Below are 21,133 nucleotides of genomic sequence, written 5' to 3' on the forward strand. Positions count from 1 at the left end.
GCTTAAGATGTCATTTTGTTCAGATGTTCGTCGCACCTGGAGAGGGAATCGTAATTGCTTCGGTGAGCTCCTGACTTTTCCTGCAGTGCAGCAACGAGGTCAAACTTCCACTCGTCGTGTGAAATCTATCTGGACGGATTAGCACAACATTCACTCCTGACGTTCACCAAGTGCTAATGATCGGGTTCAGGACTGAAATCCCTTTACGAATATTTGATGAGCTGTCATGAAATTTGGTGACCATAATTTGTCCTGTCAGGATAAATTGTCACACGGGGGGTGCGAGGCATCTTTTGGGCGTGCACCCTGGATAGGTCACCAATCCATCACGTCGACAGACAATCAGTCAATCCTTACATTCAGTTCAGACTCACCAGTTGAGTTCTTTTGGGTGATGTACCATCATTAAACCAAGTTTCTGATTCATGCAGTACTTTAGTTTATGTCCTGATAAACAACCAAACACAACACAATCCTGTCTTTGTGCCGTTAAAGCTCATGAATGCTTCCTAACAGGCGTGTGTCACGTTAACACGTGTTAGCATGTAGCTAAAAACACAGCTGCACCAGAAGCACCAGCTGACACAGGTGTGGACAGCTGAAGCCAATGTGGGGCGGGTGTTGATGGGACTATTAGGAGCCGCGACCCCTCCAGGGTCTGCTATCATTAATTTACAACATGAGGCCCCCTTTCCAGAGGAGTGCTGTCCCGGGTTCCAGCTCAGACATCCCAGACTCCTTATAAAGAAGCGATCGTGACCGATCAAACAGTATCCGTACACGGATGAACTTCAGTCGTGACTCCTGATCTCACATTAGTTCCAACTTCCAACCACCTGGCCTGTCGTCTCATCTTCTCTTTCTAAAAGACAAACACACAAAAGCCTCTGTTTCCATTGTCTGGTGTCACATTCCTAGTGCAGCATTGCATTTCAAAGTAAAAGCACCACAGTTCACTAATCATTAACCTCAGTAGAGACGAGCTTCAGGGCAAAAAGGACGTGAAGGACTGAGAGTTTGTCTCATGCAAAGTAATCAGATGGAAAAAACTTTTCTTCTACTGCCCTTAAACTTAAGTTAGAAATACGTCACAGATTAAGGAAACAACTGTAATATTATTACACAAGTTATTACACATTTCTAATTCCAGACTCACCTGTAATAAATGAATGGATTGGTGAACAATATGAGGATTATTGCTTAAGGTGACCTTTATTTTACCTTCTGACTCGACAGAGAGGGCGTCAGACGTGAGCCCTGATTTAATTTCCTGTTCACACTCACTCCTCGCTCTGATCACTTTTCCTCCAGTCTTTGCACTGAATTGCAAAAACCCACTTTTGATGTTACAACTCCTTTAGTTCTTCAGAAGCTTTTCACCTCAGACAAACTGCATCAACGTCTGGATGTCGACGACATTTTAACACTAATGTTGTGCTTTTCACCGCGGAAGCAAACGGATAATGTTGTTTTGCCCATTGCAGAAATAAAAGTCCGTCTTTAAGTGTAACGGCAAAGCTTTCATTTTAATGGTGCTTCTGTCTCAACCTTGTTTGTGCTCCGTCCTCAGGTACAACCCGCCCCCCACGAGACGGAGAGGTCCCAGGGGTGGATTACAACTTCTTGTCTGTGGAGGACTTCTTAGAACTTGAGGAGAGTGGAACGCTACTGGAAATAGGAACGTATGAAGGTGAGGATGATGATGATGATGATCTTTTATTTCTGTCTGCATGCAGGAGGCCTGGAACACTCAGATGATTCTGATTACACTTTGTATGATGGGGGGTGGGGGGCATCCAGGATGTCCACATCTGCCCCTCTCACTATGATGTGGACAGGGCGGTGCAGCAGTAACACAAACCTGTGTGTGTAAACATGTGTGTGTGTGTGTGTGTGTGTGTGTGTGTGTGTGTGTGTGTGTGTGTGTGTGTGTTTGTGTGTGTGTGTGTGTGTGTGTGTGTGTGTTTGTGTGAGTGTGAGTGTGTAGGGGAGAATGTTACAACATTAATCTGCTTGGCACCAGCACTGCTGTGTTTTGGCACATTTGAGCCCTTCATGCAGACAATGTCAAATACCTGTCCACAGGAGTCTGTGGAACACACAGGATTATTAACTCACAAACACACTCCGCTCATGAAGACATGACTGCATGAATGACACACTGGATCTAGACGGTGCCTAAATGCTTTAGGTGGAATTTTACCTTTTGATTTGTTAGTAGTTTGGAAAAATGTGAGTGTTTGTGGGAGTCATCCGTGCCAAATTTCACACTGTTAACAGAATATTTTGGAAAGCAGCGCCGCCTCAAACCTCATTAATTGTCTCCTGCAAAGAAAGTGAAGTGAGGGATGTCGGAGCGGCTTCGGTCCATCTGTCCGTGTTTAGACACGCAAAATTGTTCAGTAGTTTTTGACAGAACTGTGTACACAACAACCGAGTACACAGTGTGTGTGTGTGTGTGTGTGTGTGTGTGTTTCCATCATTATTCTTAAATAAAAATAATAATCATGAGTTATCATCTAAAATTTATCACCATACTAGTTAGTTTGAATATCATTCATATATACATACACACACACACACACACACACACACATATATATATATGTATTATACATATGTATATGTATAATTATATAAACCACCTGGAGAAGAGCTGACGGTGGGGGGTGTCAGCTCTTCTTTTGGGCGGGAGCGAGAATTAAATAAGGGACTATTTGATTGGTACCTGTGGCTCGAGTGAAGTTAGCTGTGTCCTCTACAGGTATTATTAAAGGATTGATTATTAATATTATTATTGTCAGTTATTCAAAATGATTACAGCTATAGCTATTAATCTGAGAGATATAAATGTAGTTGTTGATCTTTCCTAATCCTTATTAAAGCCAAAAGCCACCTAGCAGTGGTGTGCCGAAGCAAAGTTCGTATCTCAGATTTTGCTCAAATGTTGAACCAAAATAGGGACAGAGCGACGGCTCACATCTCAAATATGATTATTTTTGGCTCCATATATGAAATTAGTGTTAGACAGCTATCAAATGAAGCTGACTGTGTTTGTCAGAGTCCAGACAGTGAAGCTCTGAAGTCTCCGATCCAAACTAGTTCCATCAGCAGCAGCTGTTTATTCCCTGATTTGTCATCAGGCAGTAATCCTCCTGTCCCTCCCTGTAAGAGCAGATTTCATGGACCCACCGCTCGCTTTTATCCCTGTGTCCTCTCCCTCTGAGTCAGTTTATTTTTCTACCTCCTTCTGTGTGTCTCTAGCATGCTAATGTTCTTCTTGTTGCCTAGGTAACTATTATGGGACCCCCAAGCCGCCGAGGCAGCCCATCATCGGGACAGTGATTCTCCGTGATGCAGGCTCTCAGCAGTCCACCCCTAAGCGCACAAAGTCCTACAATGACATGCAAAATGCCCGAGTAGTGCCTGCTGACGACGACGATGACGACCAGGCTACGGAAATGAACAACAGTTTCACAGGTGAGGCCGCAACTTCCTGTTTGTGCGTGAAGCGTTCCTGCCATTGGTTTGCTTTCCAGAACATCCTCTGGGCGCACACGCGTGTGTCCGGGATGATGACTCGTTTATGATCTTCTCCCTTGTGGAGTTACATCATGCTTTTGTAATGCTGATCCATTTACTGTGAGTTTACAAATACTGCCCCCTGCCTGTGAGGAGGGCTGCAGTGGGACAGGAAGTAGTGTCAAAAGTGGGCTTTGACCAAACACTACATTTCCCATAATGCAGTAATAATAATAATAATAATAATAATAATAATAATAATAATAATAGACCTTTATTGTCCCACAGTGGGGAAATTTGTAATTAAGCCCATTTTAACATTGACTAAAATGCTTTGAACAAAGTTAACGTCCTAACTTGTGTCTGATGTTATTTTTCTTTAATGATTGATAGTTTGATCCTTTATTGATGGAGTTCTGTGGGTTTAATAACCTGACAAATTAAACTGTAATGTTTGTAACATAAATAAGTTATTTAACATTAAGCAGCAGTTACATTTATTTTACATTTACTTTACATTACATTTAGTCACATTTATTAGTTACATCTGGCCCTTTGAGTGTGAAAATCACCTCTTTAACTTTTTTTTTACCTTAAATGATTTCCACAACACATCTTGAAGCTGAGTTGTAATCAACATGAAATTATTCCCCCAAAACGCCGTTTTTCTCTCCTGTGAGCTCGATGCTTAAGTTTTTTCTTTTCTTTTTGCTCTCTTTTTGATGCTGTGAATCTATGCCTTCTCTGTGTTCCCCCCTGCCAAGCTGCCAGCTCTGAATTAGCATTCCATCCACTCTGAAAAGACCACGGAAGTGGTACTATTGGGCCAGAACTGAGGTGGGGGGGTGATGTGATGGCTGGCTGTAGGAGAATGAGGCTTAAGGGTTGAGAGGTAAAACAGGGTGGGGGCCAAAAAAATGTTTGGAAACGACTGCTGCTTGAAGGATTAGCATATTCCTGGGGGCCTTTTTGAGTACACTAAATTCAGATGGGGGGAAGGGTTAGAGCGGGGGCTCTGATTCCTGTCTTTCTTTCTTGCATGTGACGTAAACTGTGCTTCTGTTTTGGTGTTTTTGCGTCTTGCCCGTTTCGTTACCCAGGATCCTTAGTGCGTAGTCTCTTCCCCTCACCTCTGTTGTGCACAGGTAACCCCAACGACCAGGACGAGAGCCGCGGCGGCATCCTCCGGCCGTATCCCGCACGTGACAATGCTCCGTCCTGTGGTTTGAACAATGCGGCCATTTCTACCTCAGACAGCGGGCAGCAGACGCTGGCAGAGCTGCAGGTGTCCCCAGAAGACCCAGTGGGACCACTGCCCGACAACTGGGAGATGGCCTACACCGAGAACGGAGAGCTTTATTTTATAGAGTATGTATCAAACAACCTGCAGCACTTTTTCCAGTTTGATCTACGCACATAATCTTTGCATGGCCGGATTAGGATTAGGTAAAGTCACTGTATGCTAGTTCGTCTTTTCTGTTTTTACCTACACTATTTTCCCCCATGTTTTGCCTAGTGGCTTGTCTTCCCCCCATGATTTGGTTTTTAGGCCTCTGTCGAGCCAGCATGCCCAGCCCCCCTGGGTGCTACCGCTTTCCTGTTAATCCCTCCATGTCCCGATCTCTAAAGGAGATCACATCCTGACCACCTGACCACCTCCACCTCTCTGTCCTCTCCGCAGCACGGCAAAGACACACCACCAGGACATGGCTGTGTGTTTTCAGAGCTTGTATGTTCATTTCTGCTATCCCTGAATTACACTATGTTCCTGTTGTAACAATAGAGGGAAAAAAATAATAATCACTTTTTTATTGTTGCTATATTACTTATGTCGTTCACATTTCGCTTTGCAGCAGACGCCTGTTGTCCTCTGTAAACTTGCTGATGCGGTTTACGTTCTCGTTTATATTGAAGCCATAACCCCTGCTGTTCTCCTCTATGGCCTGTGCTGAATTGTCCTCTTGTCTTGTTTGTTCTCTCTCAGCCACAACACAAAGACCACGTCATGGCTGGATCCTCGGTGTCGGGACAAAGCCTCCAGGGCGCTAGAAGAGTGTGACGACGACGGTAAGCCACCTCACTTCATTTAACACACAAGAAATGTACATCCAAACATCTCTGTAGAGGTTTGGAATCATGTCTGAGGTGTGTTACGTTCTTCTCCTGTTGTGTACTGAAGGCTGACGTCACCAATTCCTCAATTTCTAGATAGCAACGCATGAAAACAATGAACTTAGACTGCAGGTTTTGTTAATTTGGTGTGTGTCCAGCATGAATTTCATAAAAGATGGAAAATAATCCCCTAAGATTCATGAAAAGGTTGATGAATTCCAAACGACAGCTGACTACTTCAGAATCCAGAACACAGATTTGTTAAACTGCACCATCAAGTGGTGAAATGTAAAGCGGCACACTGCATTTAATTAAAGGGATGTTATTTTATCCTTTATCCTTATGCTAAGGTGTTTCTTCTCTTCTGTCTCTTCCTCCATCATTGCTCCTTCCCTGCTTTCTGCCTCCATCCTGCTTTCGTTCTGGAGAAGAGGGTCTACATACAGAGGAGCTGGAGACAGATTTAGGTGAGACTTTTAAATTTATGCTTCTTAAAACCAAAGTTACGCCGATGATTTACGGGATTTTATACGACACGATTATTAACCATCCTGGGAAATTAGATCCGATCTGAAATGCTGCACTAAAAGTGGTCATAATTTATTTTGTTGACGTTGTTTGAAATCCAAGCCTCTGAATTCGGCCGTGGATTAGATTTTCAAGGAGGAATAAAAATTTGTTGCAAGGCATTGTGGGAACTTTTTGATATTGGAGCTGTAGAGCAGCGTTGTAATGTTTGTATTTTGACTTGATAGATGACTCTGCCAGCTGCACAGAGAAATGGTGCATATTAACATTTGCTGGGGGTAATGTGCTGACATAGCAGAGGGACTGAAAAACAGTAGAAGAAGAAGAAGCAGCCTGCAAGCCAATGTAAATAATGTAGGATTCATATGATGAAAAGCAGGATCGGACCTGGTGTGAATGCAGCCGTTGCAGTGTACGGCGGTTAGGTGTGTGTTGCATCGCTTTAACGCGACGCTGAATTTAGGATCTACTCGTGTGTTGACCCAGATTCTATTCTGAAGCTGTGTGGTGTCATTTTTCACACACCTTCTGTGAGATGTTTCAGACGTCAGCGTAATGACAGTGGTTACAGGCAGCAGGAGGAGGATGCAGCCCATAAATATTGTGATGCACGCCTCTCCAGCATGTTGATGAGATTAGCAGCTTTTTCTTAGTAGAATCCTCCAAACCTGTTAGTTTGGGATTGAAACATATCAGCGTTGTGAGTTGTTGGTAATAAGAATTTAATAAAAAGAGAAATGAAAATGCACAGAAATTAATAGATATTAATGTCTTATTATTTAAAATCGACTAATGTTTTGTGTTTAACACCATTCTCTTTGTGCTTCATGTTCTAGAGCTGCCTCCAGGATGGGAAAGGATAGAGGACCCGGTGTATGGGGTCTACTATGTGGAGTAAGTTCCCCACCTGCTCGACGCCCCGTTTCTTCTCTCAGTTATTATGAGACACAATCTTCACATTGTTGAAGCTTTGATGTTCAGTTATCATCTATAATTAATCAATGCTCTCATCCATTATTTGCTTCCCTTTCCCCCATCTTTCTTCCTCAGTCATATCAACAGGAAGACCCAGTACGAAAACCCGGTGGTGGAGGCGCGGCGTCGCAAAATCCTGGAGCAGCAGCAGCCGCAGCCTCCAGAAGGTGAGCGGTATATTCAAGGTTCGTTTCCTGCCCTGGCGTGGCACCATTTCTTTCTTTCTTTATGTCTGAGTGTCATGTCCCAGTTTGTCCAGTGTTCTCCTGGGTTTACACCAGACTGCTGCACTCTGTCCTCTGACTGAACTTTAATTCTCACCTGGAGACGGACCAAAAAAACCCCAGTATTCACTAATTCACTAGGCTCATTCTGATTCTCAGAGGGAATGTGTTTTAGTGAACTGCAGCTGGTCCAAGCCCCGGTGTCGTCTCTGGTGTTTACGTTTTAATTTTTGTGATTTGAAATCATAACTGCTGTGTTTCATCATGAATTTGGTCGTGCAGCTTATTGTAACATGAAAATATCACAAAATGATTTTTAATTTAGCACAAAGGTCTGCAGATGAAGATAATGTGTGAGGTGAAAAAAAAAGCAGATGCTTCTGACATGAACAGAAAACTGATCAGAATGATCAGTGGTTATAAAATGTACACCTTCAAATCCACTTGGCAAATTTAGCATTACACACAATCACATTTTTTGACCCTGCATGACATTTCAAAGATGCCCTTAGCTCCAATGTTCATTATGGAAATAAACCATAAACATGCAAATATTTGAAGAGATTCAAATGAAAATGTGATTCCTATAACTCCAATTATTGGCTGTGAATCATATCTTTAAAGTTTAACAAGTTGTTTTTTTTCATGTCAAACCTAAACATGAATTGTTGGTGGCTTCAGTTGTTTTTCATTAAGGCTCAATCCTATAGTGAACTCACTGAATTAATGAGAACGTCACAATTCCTGATTAAATCCTCTAAAATCCAATGAATGTTTAACACTAAAAAAAGCAGTAAGACAAATAATAGTAATAGAAGTCACAGCTTCCATTCTTATGAACTTCATCACTTTGCATTAATTACTGTTTTTTTGACAGCACGGAGTATTGATGAGGAGGAACGAAGACTATTTGATGTGTTTTTCTACATCAATAACAATAATAATAAGATTCAATATACTTTTATCAAAGTTGCATCTCTTATATAATCAATAAATAACTCTAAGTGGATGTAAACAAAGGCGAATTACAACTCAGGCATGGAAATGGATCGCAAATAAAATGTGTAAAAATCTCTGATTGTCATTCCTGTCTTGCTCTTAAGTGTTTTTAAGTGTTTTTAAGTGTGTGTGTGTGTGTGTGTGTGTGAGCACACCTTTGACTGAGTGTGTCTGGTTGTGTCTGTGCAGAGTGGATAGAGGAGCACTCCTCAGCTGCAGCTCCATTAGCAAACTACGCTCCAAACCACCTGGAGACCTACAGGGACCCCCAGGTCCCCCCAACTCTACCTCCCATTCCTGCTGGAGCCAAACGTAAATGATGACATTTAATAGATGCTTTATTATTATTATTATTATTATTATTATTATTATTATTATTATTATTATCAACTACTTCATTGATGTAGTTCAAATGACACCAGGTAAGTAATTAAGACAATTAGAAATCACTATATTGAAAATAACTGCTTGGTTTTTTTTAACTTTTAAATGGATTATTTTTTAAATGCATTTCTTTTCTGCAGGAATGCATCCAAGTTCTGAATTCACCGAAACTATCCGAGCTTTGTGTATGTATGGAATCAGTGTCATATGTTTCCTTGCAGGAGGGAAGCCTTTCTTCACAAGAAACCCAGCAGAATTAAAAGGAACCTTCATCAACACGAAGCTGAAGAAAAGCCGTCGGGGCTTCGGCTTCACGGTGGTTGGAGGTGATGAGCCCGATGAGTTCCTGCAGATTAAAAGTTTGGTGCTGGATGGACCTGCAGCTGTGGATGGAAAGATGGAGACAGGTGCAGTACCTCACCGCCACCTACAGGTGGCACTGTTTCCTTCAACAACAACACGCTGTTTACACATCTTCACTGCTTCCGCACCCAGTTCCAGTGTCTTACACCCAGGAAACATGACTTGATTCACTAAACACTAACTGATGCGTGATTTTCAAGATCGCATTTTCATTTAAATTATATCAGAATATTAATTATTATTGATCCAATCCAATCATCCAGTGATAAGAATAGGACAAAGGAGATAACATCCTTCAGCCTGAAGCTCTGAAGCACTCAAACACTGATGTGACGTCAGCGTCTGTCCACTGGTGGAAGAACTCTACCAGTGGAGTTTTATGTCTCCAGAGGGAGCTGTGTGGAGCCTGATGAATCGGTCCTAGTGATGTCATTTAAGATGGATATGGAAGCGCTGAAGATGAATGACAATAATGTAGTGATGGTGTAAGAAAGAAGAGAAGTTACCAGATCTGTTACATCAGCCGCTTTAACCACAACACGATGGCAAGATCAGAAAGAGAACTAACAAGGACGATATCTGTCAATCATGCTGCTCATCTTTTTTACTGTCTGTTGGAATGTTAGGCATGAAGTCTCTGGAGAAATCCAGTCAGCCCAACACACACACACACACACACACACACACACACACACACACACACACACACACACACACACAAAGGGCCACACGTAACTTATAAGTGTGACTAAATGTAACTCAACGTAATGTAAATAAATGTAACTACTCCTTAATGTTAAATAACTGAATTTCTAGTTCCAAACATTACAGTTAGACAGAAAAAACATGTTTGTTTGTTTCTCTGTTCTAACATAAATCCTTTTCATTTGTCAGGTTATTAAACCCACAGAACTCCATCAATCAAGGATCAAACTATCAATCAATAAAGAAAAATAACATCAGACACAAGTTAGGACATTAACTTTGTTCACAACGTTTAGTCAGAGTTAAAATGGGCTGAACTACTGCATTGTGGGAAATGTAGTTTTAGTCAAAGCACATTTTTGACCCATTTATTTTTAGACACTCTTATGTGACTCCTTATGCTCTCGCGGGCCACATAAAATGATGTGGAGGGCCACATTTGGCCCCCGGGCCTTGAGTTTGACACATGTGACTTAGGTCCATCATAACCACCAGAGGGCCCTAAAGAGCTGGAGATGTCCCACTAATCTTTTTTAATCATTCATTTGTATTGTTTACAACATCTCACCTCCACAACAGCCAGGATTCACAGAATCTTAGGAAAAATGAGAAGTACTGGAATTTTTGTTTTTACTTGTTTTATTTGTTTTATCCTTGTAGACAATCTTTGTTGTTACATTTTGTTCTTGATCTACTGTTTTTGTGTTGCCATTTGACATTAAGATAAGTTTTTATATTGCATTTAAGTATTTGAAGTATTTTTCTGATTTACGAATTAACAATAAAACTTTAAATAGCTCTTTCTTTCTCCAGAGAAATGCACCTGTATCCTGAGTATAAACATGTTTATATAGTTAAATATAGGCAAAAAGACAATGATGTCATTCATTGATATATATATCAATGATATATATTCATTGATATATTCACTGATATATTCATTGTAATTGCTGTTCACTGCGTGGACGACGGCACCTCTAACAGAAGCATCACCTCCCTGCAGGCGATGTGATCGTCAGCGTGAACGACACCATCGTGCTGGGATACACACACGCTCAGGTGGTGAAGATCTTCCAATCCATCCCCATCGGCTCCATGGTGGACTTAGCCTTATGCCGCGGCTACCCTTTGCCCTTTGACCCCGACGACCCCAACACTAGCCTGGTGACCTCGGTGGCCATCCTGGATAAGGAGCCCATCATCGTCAACGGACAGGAGTCGCTGGACTCGCCCTCCAACCAGGCGGGCCCCGTGAACGGGATGAGGGAGCCCCGCCCCCACAGCCCCTCGGCCGAGGTGGCGTCCAACGGCTCGCACGGCTACTCCAGCGACGTGGTCACCCTGGCGTCGTCAATAGCAACGCAGCCGGAGCTGATCACCATCCACATGGAGAAGGGAGACAAGGGATTTGGATTCACTATAGCCGACAGCCTGACAGGAGGGGGGCAGAGAGTCAAGCAGATAGTGGACTACCCCCGCTGCCGCGGCCTGAGGGAGGGGGACATCCTGATGGAGGTCAACAAGAGGAACGTCCAGAGCATGAGCCACAATCAGGTGGTGGATCTGCTGAGCAAATGTCCCCGGGGGAGCGAGGTCACCATGCTGGTGCAAAGAGGTGCGTACCCCATCTGGGTGTCGGATGTGTGTCAGTGGGGGGGGGGGGCAGACACATACAGGAGATGCAAAGCATGTTTGATGAATCGCCTGAAGGACAGTGGCGACGTCTGGTGGGGAGATAACAGCCTCAGCAGTTGTTGTGGGGAAAAAGTGACAAAATGAGAAAGCAGGACAGAAATGTGTGTGTGTGTGTGTGTGTGTGGGGGGGGCAGTTTGAAAAAAGCTGGGATGAAGTGAGGAGAGGCAAAGAGACGATGGACGGGGTGAGCGGGGCAGTCGATGAGGAGACGAGGCTGGGAGGAGTGGGAGGTAGAGAGATGGACAGATGGGGGGGTGAATGTAATGAATACAGATGTTGATGAAGTGGACCTCAGAGACTCCGTCAGTCTTCATGTTTGCTTTCATTATGGGCTGTCTTTATTTTTTTGGGAGGATGTGACTTTATTTTGAAAAGACCGTACTTAAGTTATTTAAGTTAGATTTACTTCACCTCCAGTTTGGAGTGAAAAGACCCTAAGATTACAGTATTTTCCGTACTATAAGGCACCTGAAAGCCTTTAATTTAGTCAAAAACCAACAGTGCACTTTATAATCCTTCTACAACCAAACCTTGGTTTTGGAACACTTTAGACATCCAACAAATCGGAATTCGACCAAAAAAATTCGGAATTTTGTTTGTCGAACAAAATTTGGAAGTCGAACGCGAAACAAACGCCTTTTTCTCGCCTCCAAGCGCGATAAAGGCGAGAAAAGTGGAGAGAAAATGTGACGGTAATGTGCTTTTTATTTTAGTTTACTGTATTCAATAATTTTTCATTTACTCTGCGTTCCATTGCCTACGGTACGAGTTACGGTACCGTAAACTTCTGTCCTAAAGACGACGGTAACCCGTACCTTAGGCTAACCTGATTACATCGATATTTTTTTCTTTCTTTTCTTTCTTGTGTTTGCTTCTTTCTTTTATTTTTCTTTGATAAGTGTCATTACTATACAATTTGATGTATAAATGACATTATGAAATGACATATTATGTTGAAAAAAGGTCTTTTTCTAGCGTTTTGGAACAGATTAAGACCATTTACATTAATTGTAATGGGAAAAATGTATTTGGAATTGGAACAAATTGCTATTCGAACAGCCTTCAGGAACGGATTGTGGTCGGAAACCGAGGTTTATCTGCATATGAAAAAGGTTTAAAATAGGCCTTTCATTGAAGGTGCGCCTTATAGTGCGGAAACTACTGTATTATTTCTCATTGACGTGTCAAAATAAATACTATAAATAAATTGTTTGCAGGACTGTCAGAAATGACTGCCAAACACGTTCCACCTGCAGCCTCTCAGACGTGTGGCGCTGCCCTTTTGTGATCTCAAGATCCTTGTTGTTCACTTTACTTTATGGAAAATTGTGATTTTCATATTTCATTTTAAATGCAAAAAAGAATCTGAATGATACATCACGGTCTAATTAAACAGCATCCAAAACAATCATTCGTTACACCGGACTCGACAGCAGCGGTTGTTGGGACTCGTCTCTCTCCTTATAATGACGCCGTGACCTTTCCATTGATCGCTAGCAGCTAGAGCATAATCGTTCAACAACAGCGCTAATGGGAGGAGTGAGTCAAGACCAGTAAGAGAGAATGGATGATGATGGAAAAGGAGAATCAGGAATCGTGGAGAATCAGAGGAGAGAGTGTGAGAGTTGGGTTAACATGGAGTTTATAGGAGGAGATGGGTTCATAAAGAACAGCAGAAACAAAAGCAGACAGAGCTTTAATAGTTTATTAGTTATTCATCCATCTGTCTGTAATAAAGGAAAAATGAACCAGAATCCGTTCTGGAATACAGATTACATCGTCTGTATTATTACATGTGCAAAGAAAGACGCCATCTTTTCCAAACCGGGCTGATTCTTCATTCTCTACTTATGTTGAACGGTTTGCATGTTCTTCACCTCAGATGTGTGTGTGTGTGTGCGTGCGTGTGCGTGTGCATGTGCGTGTGCGTGTGTGTGTGCTGTGAGTTGTGAAGCTTCACAAATAAAAACTAGTGTTTTCAGACACTCCTTGCCATTACCTTCATGCTGCCGGAAATGGCCGAGCATCGTCTCCAATGTGAGCACACACACACACACACACACACACACACACACACACACACACACACACATGTTGGTTTGTTCCATCGCCCAACAAATGGTTTCTCTTTTAGTTCTGTTCTCATCAAGCACCTCGATTGAAGGCGAATGGCAACGTGCAATTTTACACAACTGGAAAAAGACGAGTAGAACAGGTTGTGGTGATAAAGGAGGACTGAAAGGAAACCCTCTGCACACTTTATGGACATTTCCTAACATGAAAGTAATGGTTGTTATCTGTAGTTAATGGTTGCATTGAATCACGCGGCACAGGAGATGAGATGAATTGGAAGTGTGATCCATTTCTGCTCTCCAAGCAGTTGCTTGTGCAAATATTTACCTGAAAAAGGAGGCCAGACTAGTCATGGCTCCTCCATCTTGTCTTTCCACTATTGTTGCCATGACAATCGTGCACAGTGCTCCTGTCCCCCGAGAGACAGAAGAGAAAAGACGAGAGGCAGTGGAAACAGAGAGAAAGACTGAACGTCGTGGAGGAATAAAATATGGTGGGAACAGATGATGAAGGTCAGCGTGATGGGATAATTAAGAAGAGGAGGAGATGATGAAAAAATAAGTAAAAGGAGGACAAATGTTTACGGGCTTGGCTCAATGAAAGAAAACATGATTTAATCTGCCTGGTTTCTAAGACGTATATGAGAAAATCCTGGATGATGCTTCTGTGTGAGACACCAAGGCCACGGCTCCATCATCGTATTGAAATAATGGTCTCCTCTTTGTGCAAAAGAATCACTTTGAAAAGCTTGTGGTTTTTCAGAGAGAGAGAGACTACCCCCACACTTATGCTCACATTTGTCACCACACAGTTCCAACGCTCCCCAGTGAAATCTGCTGTTTGCATATGTCGTTTTTTTTTCTTCCAAAAAAACCCTCAATCTTTCTTTGTTTGCTTAAAGGCTAATGAAGATAAGGAACGTTTGACTCACACCACCACACACACTTCACTCACTTATTATACTGATTGATAATGCACATGTATCAATGCCTCCCCCCTTTTAGTGCTGTTCAGCGACTTTCCTTGTTGTAACTGTCGCCGACACACCTATTCGTCTTCTGTGAAGACCAATAGATGCTCAGAGAGAGTTTGGATTGTGAGACAACTGACAGCTCTCCATTTCACTTCCAATTTGTCTGCTTTGCTCTTATTCACCCTAATGGACACAGTGACTGATAGAAGAGTGCATGGGTATTAATAGAATCAGGATTTTTATGCTAATGTTGCATCCTCAGTGATCAGAGTAGAATAAAAAATGATTAATGGAAATACAAGTAGGTCCAAGTTTGTCATCTGTTCTGCACACCATCAATGCTTGGACTTCTTGCATACCTGCTGATATTAAACCTGTATTGCATGCATGAATTCATGCATTCTATACAGTATGCACGTGTGCAAGAACATGCAAACGTGCATACTTCTTGCAGCCGAGCTCCAGCGGCTCATGAATGTTACATCGAGCCGGATTCAATCAGCCCAGAACGCCGTACGTCTGCATCAAAGACGCCACGAGGCGTTAAAGCATTTATTAAAGCATTTTACAGACGGCTTCATGCATGGGGGGTTCTCACCGTTGCAGCATGTAAATCGTCTATTCCTTTGTGAAATGTTGGAGACGAATGGAGTCGGGGGGTGGGGGTCAAAGTGTGTCAGTGACGTGAATTTTTATGAAGTGCCTTGACAAATTTATCGACCATATGGGCGTAATTTTATTACATTTCTTTGTGCTTGATGCTGTTGGTGCTGCTGCACGGCCACTTTGAACATTTACAGAGGTTGTTGGAAAGTGAAGGAATCTTTTTGACCTCACAGTCTGTGTGGCTCCTGGGACACACACACACACACACACACGCACACACACAGCGGCCAAGATTTTCACCTGCTCCAGTAGCTGGCACCCCATAATCTATTGGAGGGAGAAAGAGAGGGAGGGGGGAAAATAGGGAGGATGAATTATGAATCGTGTAGAGAGAGGGGCTTTGCAGCAACAGAGAGTTTTAACATTTAATGATTTTTTTGCCAATGCAGCAGAAAGAGGCTCAAATGGATGCTTGCATGTCAAAGCGGCGTTACACTGGTGCTTCCCGTAGGTACCGTCTGCAAACGCTCAGCACCACGTGTGAAGAATACATTTCTGTGGTCCTTATAGATGAAATAAAAGGATATGAAAATGGATCAAATATCAAGAATTGATGTAAATGATCTGCAGCTCAGTCCTCAGGCAGACTGCTGCCTTCATATACACAGAACGCCACCGTGATCGCCGTGGCAACTACGAGTCATTGTCCCGCTCTTTCCTCTCACATTATTTATGCATTGAACTCCAGTTTTCCTCCTAATAAAGGATGATGTATGGCAAGTGCCCTCATGGAAAGTGGTGACTGCTCTGGGTGCAGGGGGGGGGGGGGTAAAGACTGGATCCTGAAAAGGTTCCATGTTGGTCTTTTTGAGGTTGAGGGATCTGTGTGATGAATGAGTAGCTGGGTTGTGATGGATGTGAGAATAAAGTGGTTAAAGTGGGAGTGGAGATGACCCCCCCCCCCACACTGGTACGATGTGAATCCTCCCCCAGTGTTAATATTTCATTAGCGCAAATAAGATTGATCTTCTTAGTGACTCTACAGTGTGTTAACGGGCATGAGGGGGGGGGGGGGGAGAGGGAGTCCAGTGGGAGGAGAACAAGCTGTGATGCACAAAGAGGGGGGGGGGACGAGGGAGGAAAGGCGGAGAGAGAGGAGATCAGCTTCTCAATGTGAGCTTGGAGGAAGTCAGGAGAGGAAGCAGCTCGTAGTTTCTCAGAGCGAGGCACAGGCGCAGGCTTTCTTTGTGAGATGCTTCTCGCTGGCAGTTGGAGAGTTTGAGCCAGATGCCCAGCAGCTTGTCAGAGGCGTTTTGGGGAGGGAGGGGGGCGCTCTTGGCTGTCCGGGGACAGCCGGTTCTGATTCCGATGGATCTGTTGCTCTTCTTCTAAAACATCACGGATGAGAGCGACGCCTGGGGTGGGATACGGCACCAGGGGGGGGCGGGGGGGTCACTTGGATTAACGTCGACCAGAAAGAGAACGCAACACAGAGGAAGAGGAGAGGGATCTGCAGCGGGAAGCAGTGTCCATTCCCTCCTCCTCATCCTCCCCATCCTGGACTGTTTTTGATCCAAGGAGACGAGGGGGGGGGCACAGCAGGTCATTAATGCTCTCTCTGTCTCTCTGCCGGTGTTTTGCAGGAGTGGTGCCAGCCAAGAGGAGTCCGAAGCTGGTGGTGAGTACCTCCATCCTCCACCCTTCAGCTCCGCTTGGGGAGAAAACTTCTACCTAAATAACAAACGACACCCAGATGTGACGTCTGACTCCCTGCTGCCCCTGGTCCTGCTCCCTCACTCAGTCTGACACGTCCACTTCCCCGTTAGCTTTCCTCTTCCTCTTCCTCTTCCTCTTCCTCTTCCTCTTCCTCGTGTTGACAGTTCTCCCACTATACACCCCCCGTTTCTCCCTTCATCCCTCCACTCCTGCTATTTCTGCCATCCTGTGACTGATGGAGCGTAGCCTGAGCTGAACGGAGCAACAGCGGCCAGCTGCTGGGGTGGGAAGGAAAAGGGAAGGGAGGGGGGCAGAAACAGAGGGAAAGGCAAAGACAAGACCGGTGTTGGGATAGTTTGCCCCATAACAGTGAATCACTATAATAGCCCCCAGATGGAGGAGGCGCTGAGGTTAACAGACAGGGAGAAAGGGGGGCAACGACAGCAACGTGAGCGGTGATGGAAGCAGGCGGGAGGCTGGAGGAGCTGGAGAAGCAGATTGCAAACCCATCGCCGTGATGGATAAGGAAGAAACAGGCAGTAAAGACCAGAGAAGAACCAGACCCGACGCTCTGATTCGGGCTGGAACACGTCAGCTAACCTGAACGCAGAAAACGTGAAGCTGAGAAAAGTGTCTTGGATATACTGTATATATATATTTATATTTCGTGGACTGACGCTAACCTCACCCAACGTGTGTTTTGTCTTCACGAGGCTGGAAAGAAGCAGCTCTTTGAGCAAGAATCTCTGAAGGGGATGCGGTTATTCATAAGTTTAAAGAGCGACGGCCTCGTTTTTAAAACTTACCTCAACTAGATAAAAAATCAATACAATCTGAGAGGAAATGCCCCCACAAATATCAATTACTGTCACCCTAATTCACCCCCAGAGAGCCTTGGAGTTACAGCTATACCCTGGACAAGCTCATGCAAGGTCACTGATTGGTTCAATTCTTACCACAGAAGTGAGGGAAAACACACACACACACACACACACACACACACACACACACACACACACACACACACACACACACACACACACACACACACACACACACACACACACACACACACACACACACCCCTCAGCGGACTAAATGCTAGCATCGCTTTGAAATGGTCTCAGTCAGGACTCTGGCTGTTACCTATTCAGGTCACATGTCTTGGTGAATTGGGGGGGTGTTGGGGTTGTCAGGGGAGGTCGACTGCGACCGCCTGACTGTCGCTTCCAATCGCTTTTCCTGCGAGGAGGAGCCGGTTTTCACCTCGCCGTGTTTCGTCAGTGAAATGTCAGCCTGCATGCCACTTCCTGTCAGCCCAGAACGACCGTTTCGCCTCCAGTTCAGACTAAATAAACGCTAGTGGTCTCTCATGTGCATGGGGGAGACCGCTGTCCTCCCCCATTAAGCAAGGATGCAGTAATCAAATGAGTCAATTTGGCATAGCTGCATCCTCATTAAGAAGCTCCGTTGGAATAGTTGACCCTTCATCAGGCGGCGTGTGAACGGAGACGCTCTTTCCTGTTTAATTCCCTGTTTGTTATTCAAGTCAAACTGAAGTGATTTTGTTGTCATGATGACACTGTTTCATTTCCAGCAGCAGCAGTTCATCAGGGAGACTCATTTGTCACCAAGCTGTGCAAATAATAACGTCTAGTCTTGGGTTTTAGAATCAGATTCCAATACCAGGCCTTAAAGAGATGATTGAACAATATAGATGGGGGGGTCGTGCTTAGGGTAGTTTTCTCGAGGTTGGGGTTAGGTTAAGGAGGGTTAGGATTAGGTTAGCCTAAATTAGGTTAGGTTAGATTAGGGTAGTTTAATTGAGGTTGGGGTTAGGTTAGGGTAAATTAGGATTTGGTTAGCCAAAATTAGGTTAGGGTTAGGTTAAATTAGGTTCGGGTAAATTAGTCGAGATTAGGGTTAGGTTAGGGAGGGTTAGGATTAGGTTAGCCTAAATTAGGTAAGGTTAGATTAGGTTAGGGTAAATTCGGATTTGGTTAGCCTAGGTTAGGGTTAGGATTAACACCAAAGTTGACTTCAAGCCAGGTTTAGTAACCCATAGTAATAATAATAATAATAATAATAATAATAATAATAATAATTTAAATGCTAAACCTTTTTTTTTACGTGGTTAACAGTCAGAACTTCCCTCCCACCCATCAGGATTTTTCTTTCACAGATTTCTCTTTAAACGGAGTCCAACCTTGATCCTCTCTACAAGCGCTGGACTATTTGCACGATGAATTCCTGAACGCCAACAACTTTATTCATTAAATCTCCCTCACAATCTGTCTTTGTCTCGCAACCATGGAAACAAAGCCATTTTTACTCACATTCACACAGCACATGTTTTATCAGAGCTTCTTCTGTAGCGTCTAAAAAAAGCCGACCTTGGATGTTTTTCTTTCTCATCCCACCTTTCACCCTCAATCTGTCCCCCGTCATTGTGTCCTCACTCTGACTCACCTATCACTCACTGCTTTTCTTCTCCCCCCCCCTCTCTCTGCCCTCTGCCAATATGCCCCTATCCACCCCCATCCCATACACCCCCATCCCATACACTCATGTTCCTCTGTTCTGTGTCCCCCCAGCACCAGTTAGAGAGGAAGGACAGTCAGAGCAGCTCCCAGCACAGCGTGTGCAGCCACCGCAGCGCCCACACCGACTCCCCCAGCCACCCGCCCTCGGTCATGCCCAGCGAGGCCGTCGCACCCACACCTGCTGCCCCCACCCATCCTCTGCCAGGCCTGCCTCCCCAGGACCCAGCAGATGGGACCCTTACCCTCCAGAAGAAGCCGGACCCCTTTAAGATCTGGGCGCAGTCCAGGAGCATGTATGAGAGCCGACGTGAGTGTGACCCCTCCCATTTGAGGAATTTAAAGGTTCTGTAGTAGAAATAAGTTTTGATAAGTCTGAAAATGGTGTGAGTCTGGTTTCTAGCTCTGTGTCTTCTTCTAATTATCATTCTAAAAGGTTTACTGTATGATTGGGGATTAACTGATGGGTGGAAATGAATAAAACGAGGCCTCAGATCATTCATATTGGGAATGTTGCCTCAGTGTTCTGCCCACAGAGTAATCACTCATGCGAACATGAACATTTCTGAATGTTTTGCTTTAAGCCAACGATGGCTTCGGCAACACGAACTAGGATCTTTGTCAAGATGGAACCAGCGTTCTTGGAGCATTTAGTGCTCAACACATATTGGCACCTAATCTGAAATGAAACACAGGCTGGATTACGCTGCACTATTCAGTGTTAAAGAGCAACGCCAGCATAAACACAGGTCTTCCTTCAGCTGGATTAGAGAATCTTTGCTGCTATTGCACCTTTATTCCATGTATTCATACATGGAATAAAGGTGCAACTTTCCTGCATTGAACGGATTTTGTTTATGTGTGTATGTGCACTTGTATTTCCCTCCATATCAGCCAGCACACACACACACACACACACACACACACACACACACACGTTTTAATGTCATTTATAAAAAACTGACCACTTTACATTATCAACACCCAGACATCTCATCTGACATCAAAATCCTAAACTGGAACAGAAGAAAGTTGGCAGCGTCTCTGAGCCTTCACATCTTCTGTCCCTACATTATTCATAGGAAGCACAGCGGGGGTGTCAAACCATTTATTATGTTGTTTCTTATCCAAAGAGCTGACAAGAAAGTGGAGAAACTTTAAATCTGGTTGCTCTGGTTTGAATTACATGATGACATGATTCAGATCTCCTGCTGTCTTTTTCTACTGGTTGTGATCTTTTAAAGGGAAAACATGTCACACGCGTGTGCAGGTACGAGAACAAACCCTGATGCCTTAACTTTGTCACACGGTGATTGTTGCCGGCCAGATTTGCCGTGCATTACAGGGTTGTTACTAATCATGTCTGCTGGAAGAATCTAGGGCTGCTGCTGATTAAATATTAACTGAGGGATGCTTCAAGCTGATTGGTATAGCTGTTTGATAACCCTTGAAGGAGCTGCACCCCCCTTTTTTTAAGTCTGTGGGGGTGGAAGGGAAACACAATGAAGGAAGAACGAGTGAAGGAGGCACAGAGCGACGCAGACGTCCATGTTTTTAGTCTGTTTATACGCATTTGTGTGTTTGCTGCCATGTTTTTTTGAATTTGTGAGCATCCGCTGAGGATCCAGTGTCAGTGGAACTGAAACACATGTAAAGCTCCTCCTTCAGGTGATGCTGCGTCGATCCTCTGTGTGCTTGTGTGTCCGTGTGTGTGTCC

At 44.0% G+C, this 21,133-nt stretch overlaps 1 protein-coding gene across 10 annotated transcripts in view; it reads left to right on the forward strand.

The window, feature by feature from the left end:
* The window catches only part of LOC137605187 (membrane-associated guanylate kinase, WW and PDZ domain-containing protein 1-like), a 69,480-nt gene that overhangs the window by 37,793 nt on the left and 10,554 nt on the right, over nucleotides 1-21,133 (forward strand). For 4 of the 10 annotated variants that reach the window (XM_068329672.1, XM_068329736.1, XM_068329728.1 and 1 more), the window contains 13 exons: nucleotides 1,571-1,690; nucleotides 3,292-3,480; nucleotides 4,623-4,890; nucleotides 5,204-5,251; nucleotides 5,507-5,589; nucleotides 6,063-6,101; nucleotides 6,999-7,056; nucleotides 7,213-7,322; nucleotides 8,550-8,672; nucleotides 8,966-9,151; nucleotides 10,816-11,427; nucleotides 16,804-16,838; nucleotides 19,471-19,726. In XM_068329672.1, coding sequence (XP_068185773.1) covers nucleotides 1,571-1,690; nucleotides 3,292-3,480; nucleotides 4,623-4,890; nucleotides 5,204-5,251; nucleotides 5,507-5,589; nucleotides 6,063-6,101; nucleotides 6,999-7,056; nucleotides 7,213-7,322; nucleotides 8,550-8,672; nucleotides 8,966-9,151; nucleotides 10,816-11,427; nucleotides 16,804-16,838; nucleotides 19,471-19,726 — 2,127 coding nt within the window. The remainder of the gene's footprint in view (nucleotides 1-1,570; nucleotides 1,691-3,291; nucleotides 3,481-4,622; nucleotides 4,891-5,203; nucleotides 5,252-5,506; nucleotides 5,590-6,062; nucleotides 6,102-6,998; nucleotides 7,057-7,212; nucleotides 7,323-8,549; nucleotides 8,673-8,965; nucleotides 9,152-10,815; nucleotides 11,428-16,803; nucleotides 16,839-19,470; nucleotides 19,727-21,133) is intronic. The other 6 variants (XM_068329706.1, XM_068329743.1, XM_068329681.1 and 3 more) reach the window with 5 other exon arrangements.

This window comes from Antennarius striatus, chromosome 2 (assembly GCF_040054535.1).
Source record: "Antennarius striatus isolate MH-2024 chromosome 2, ASM4005453v1, whole genome shotgun sequence".
Taxonomy (NCBI): domain Eukaryota; kingdom Metazoa; phylum Chordata; class Actinopteri; order Lophiiformes; family Antennariidae; genus Antennarius; species Antennarius striatus.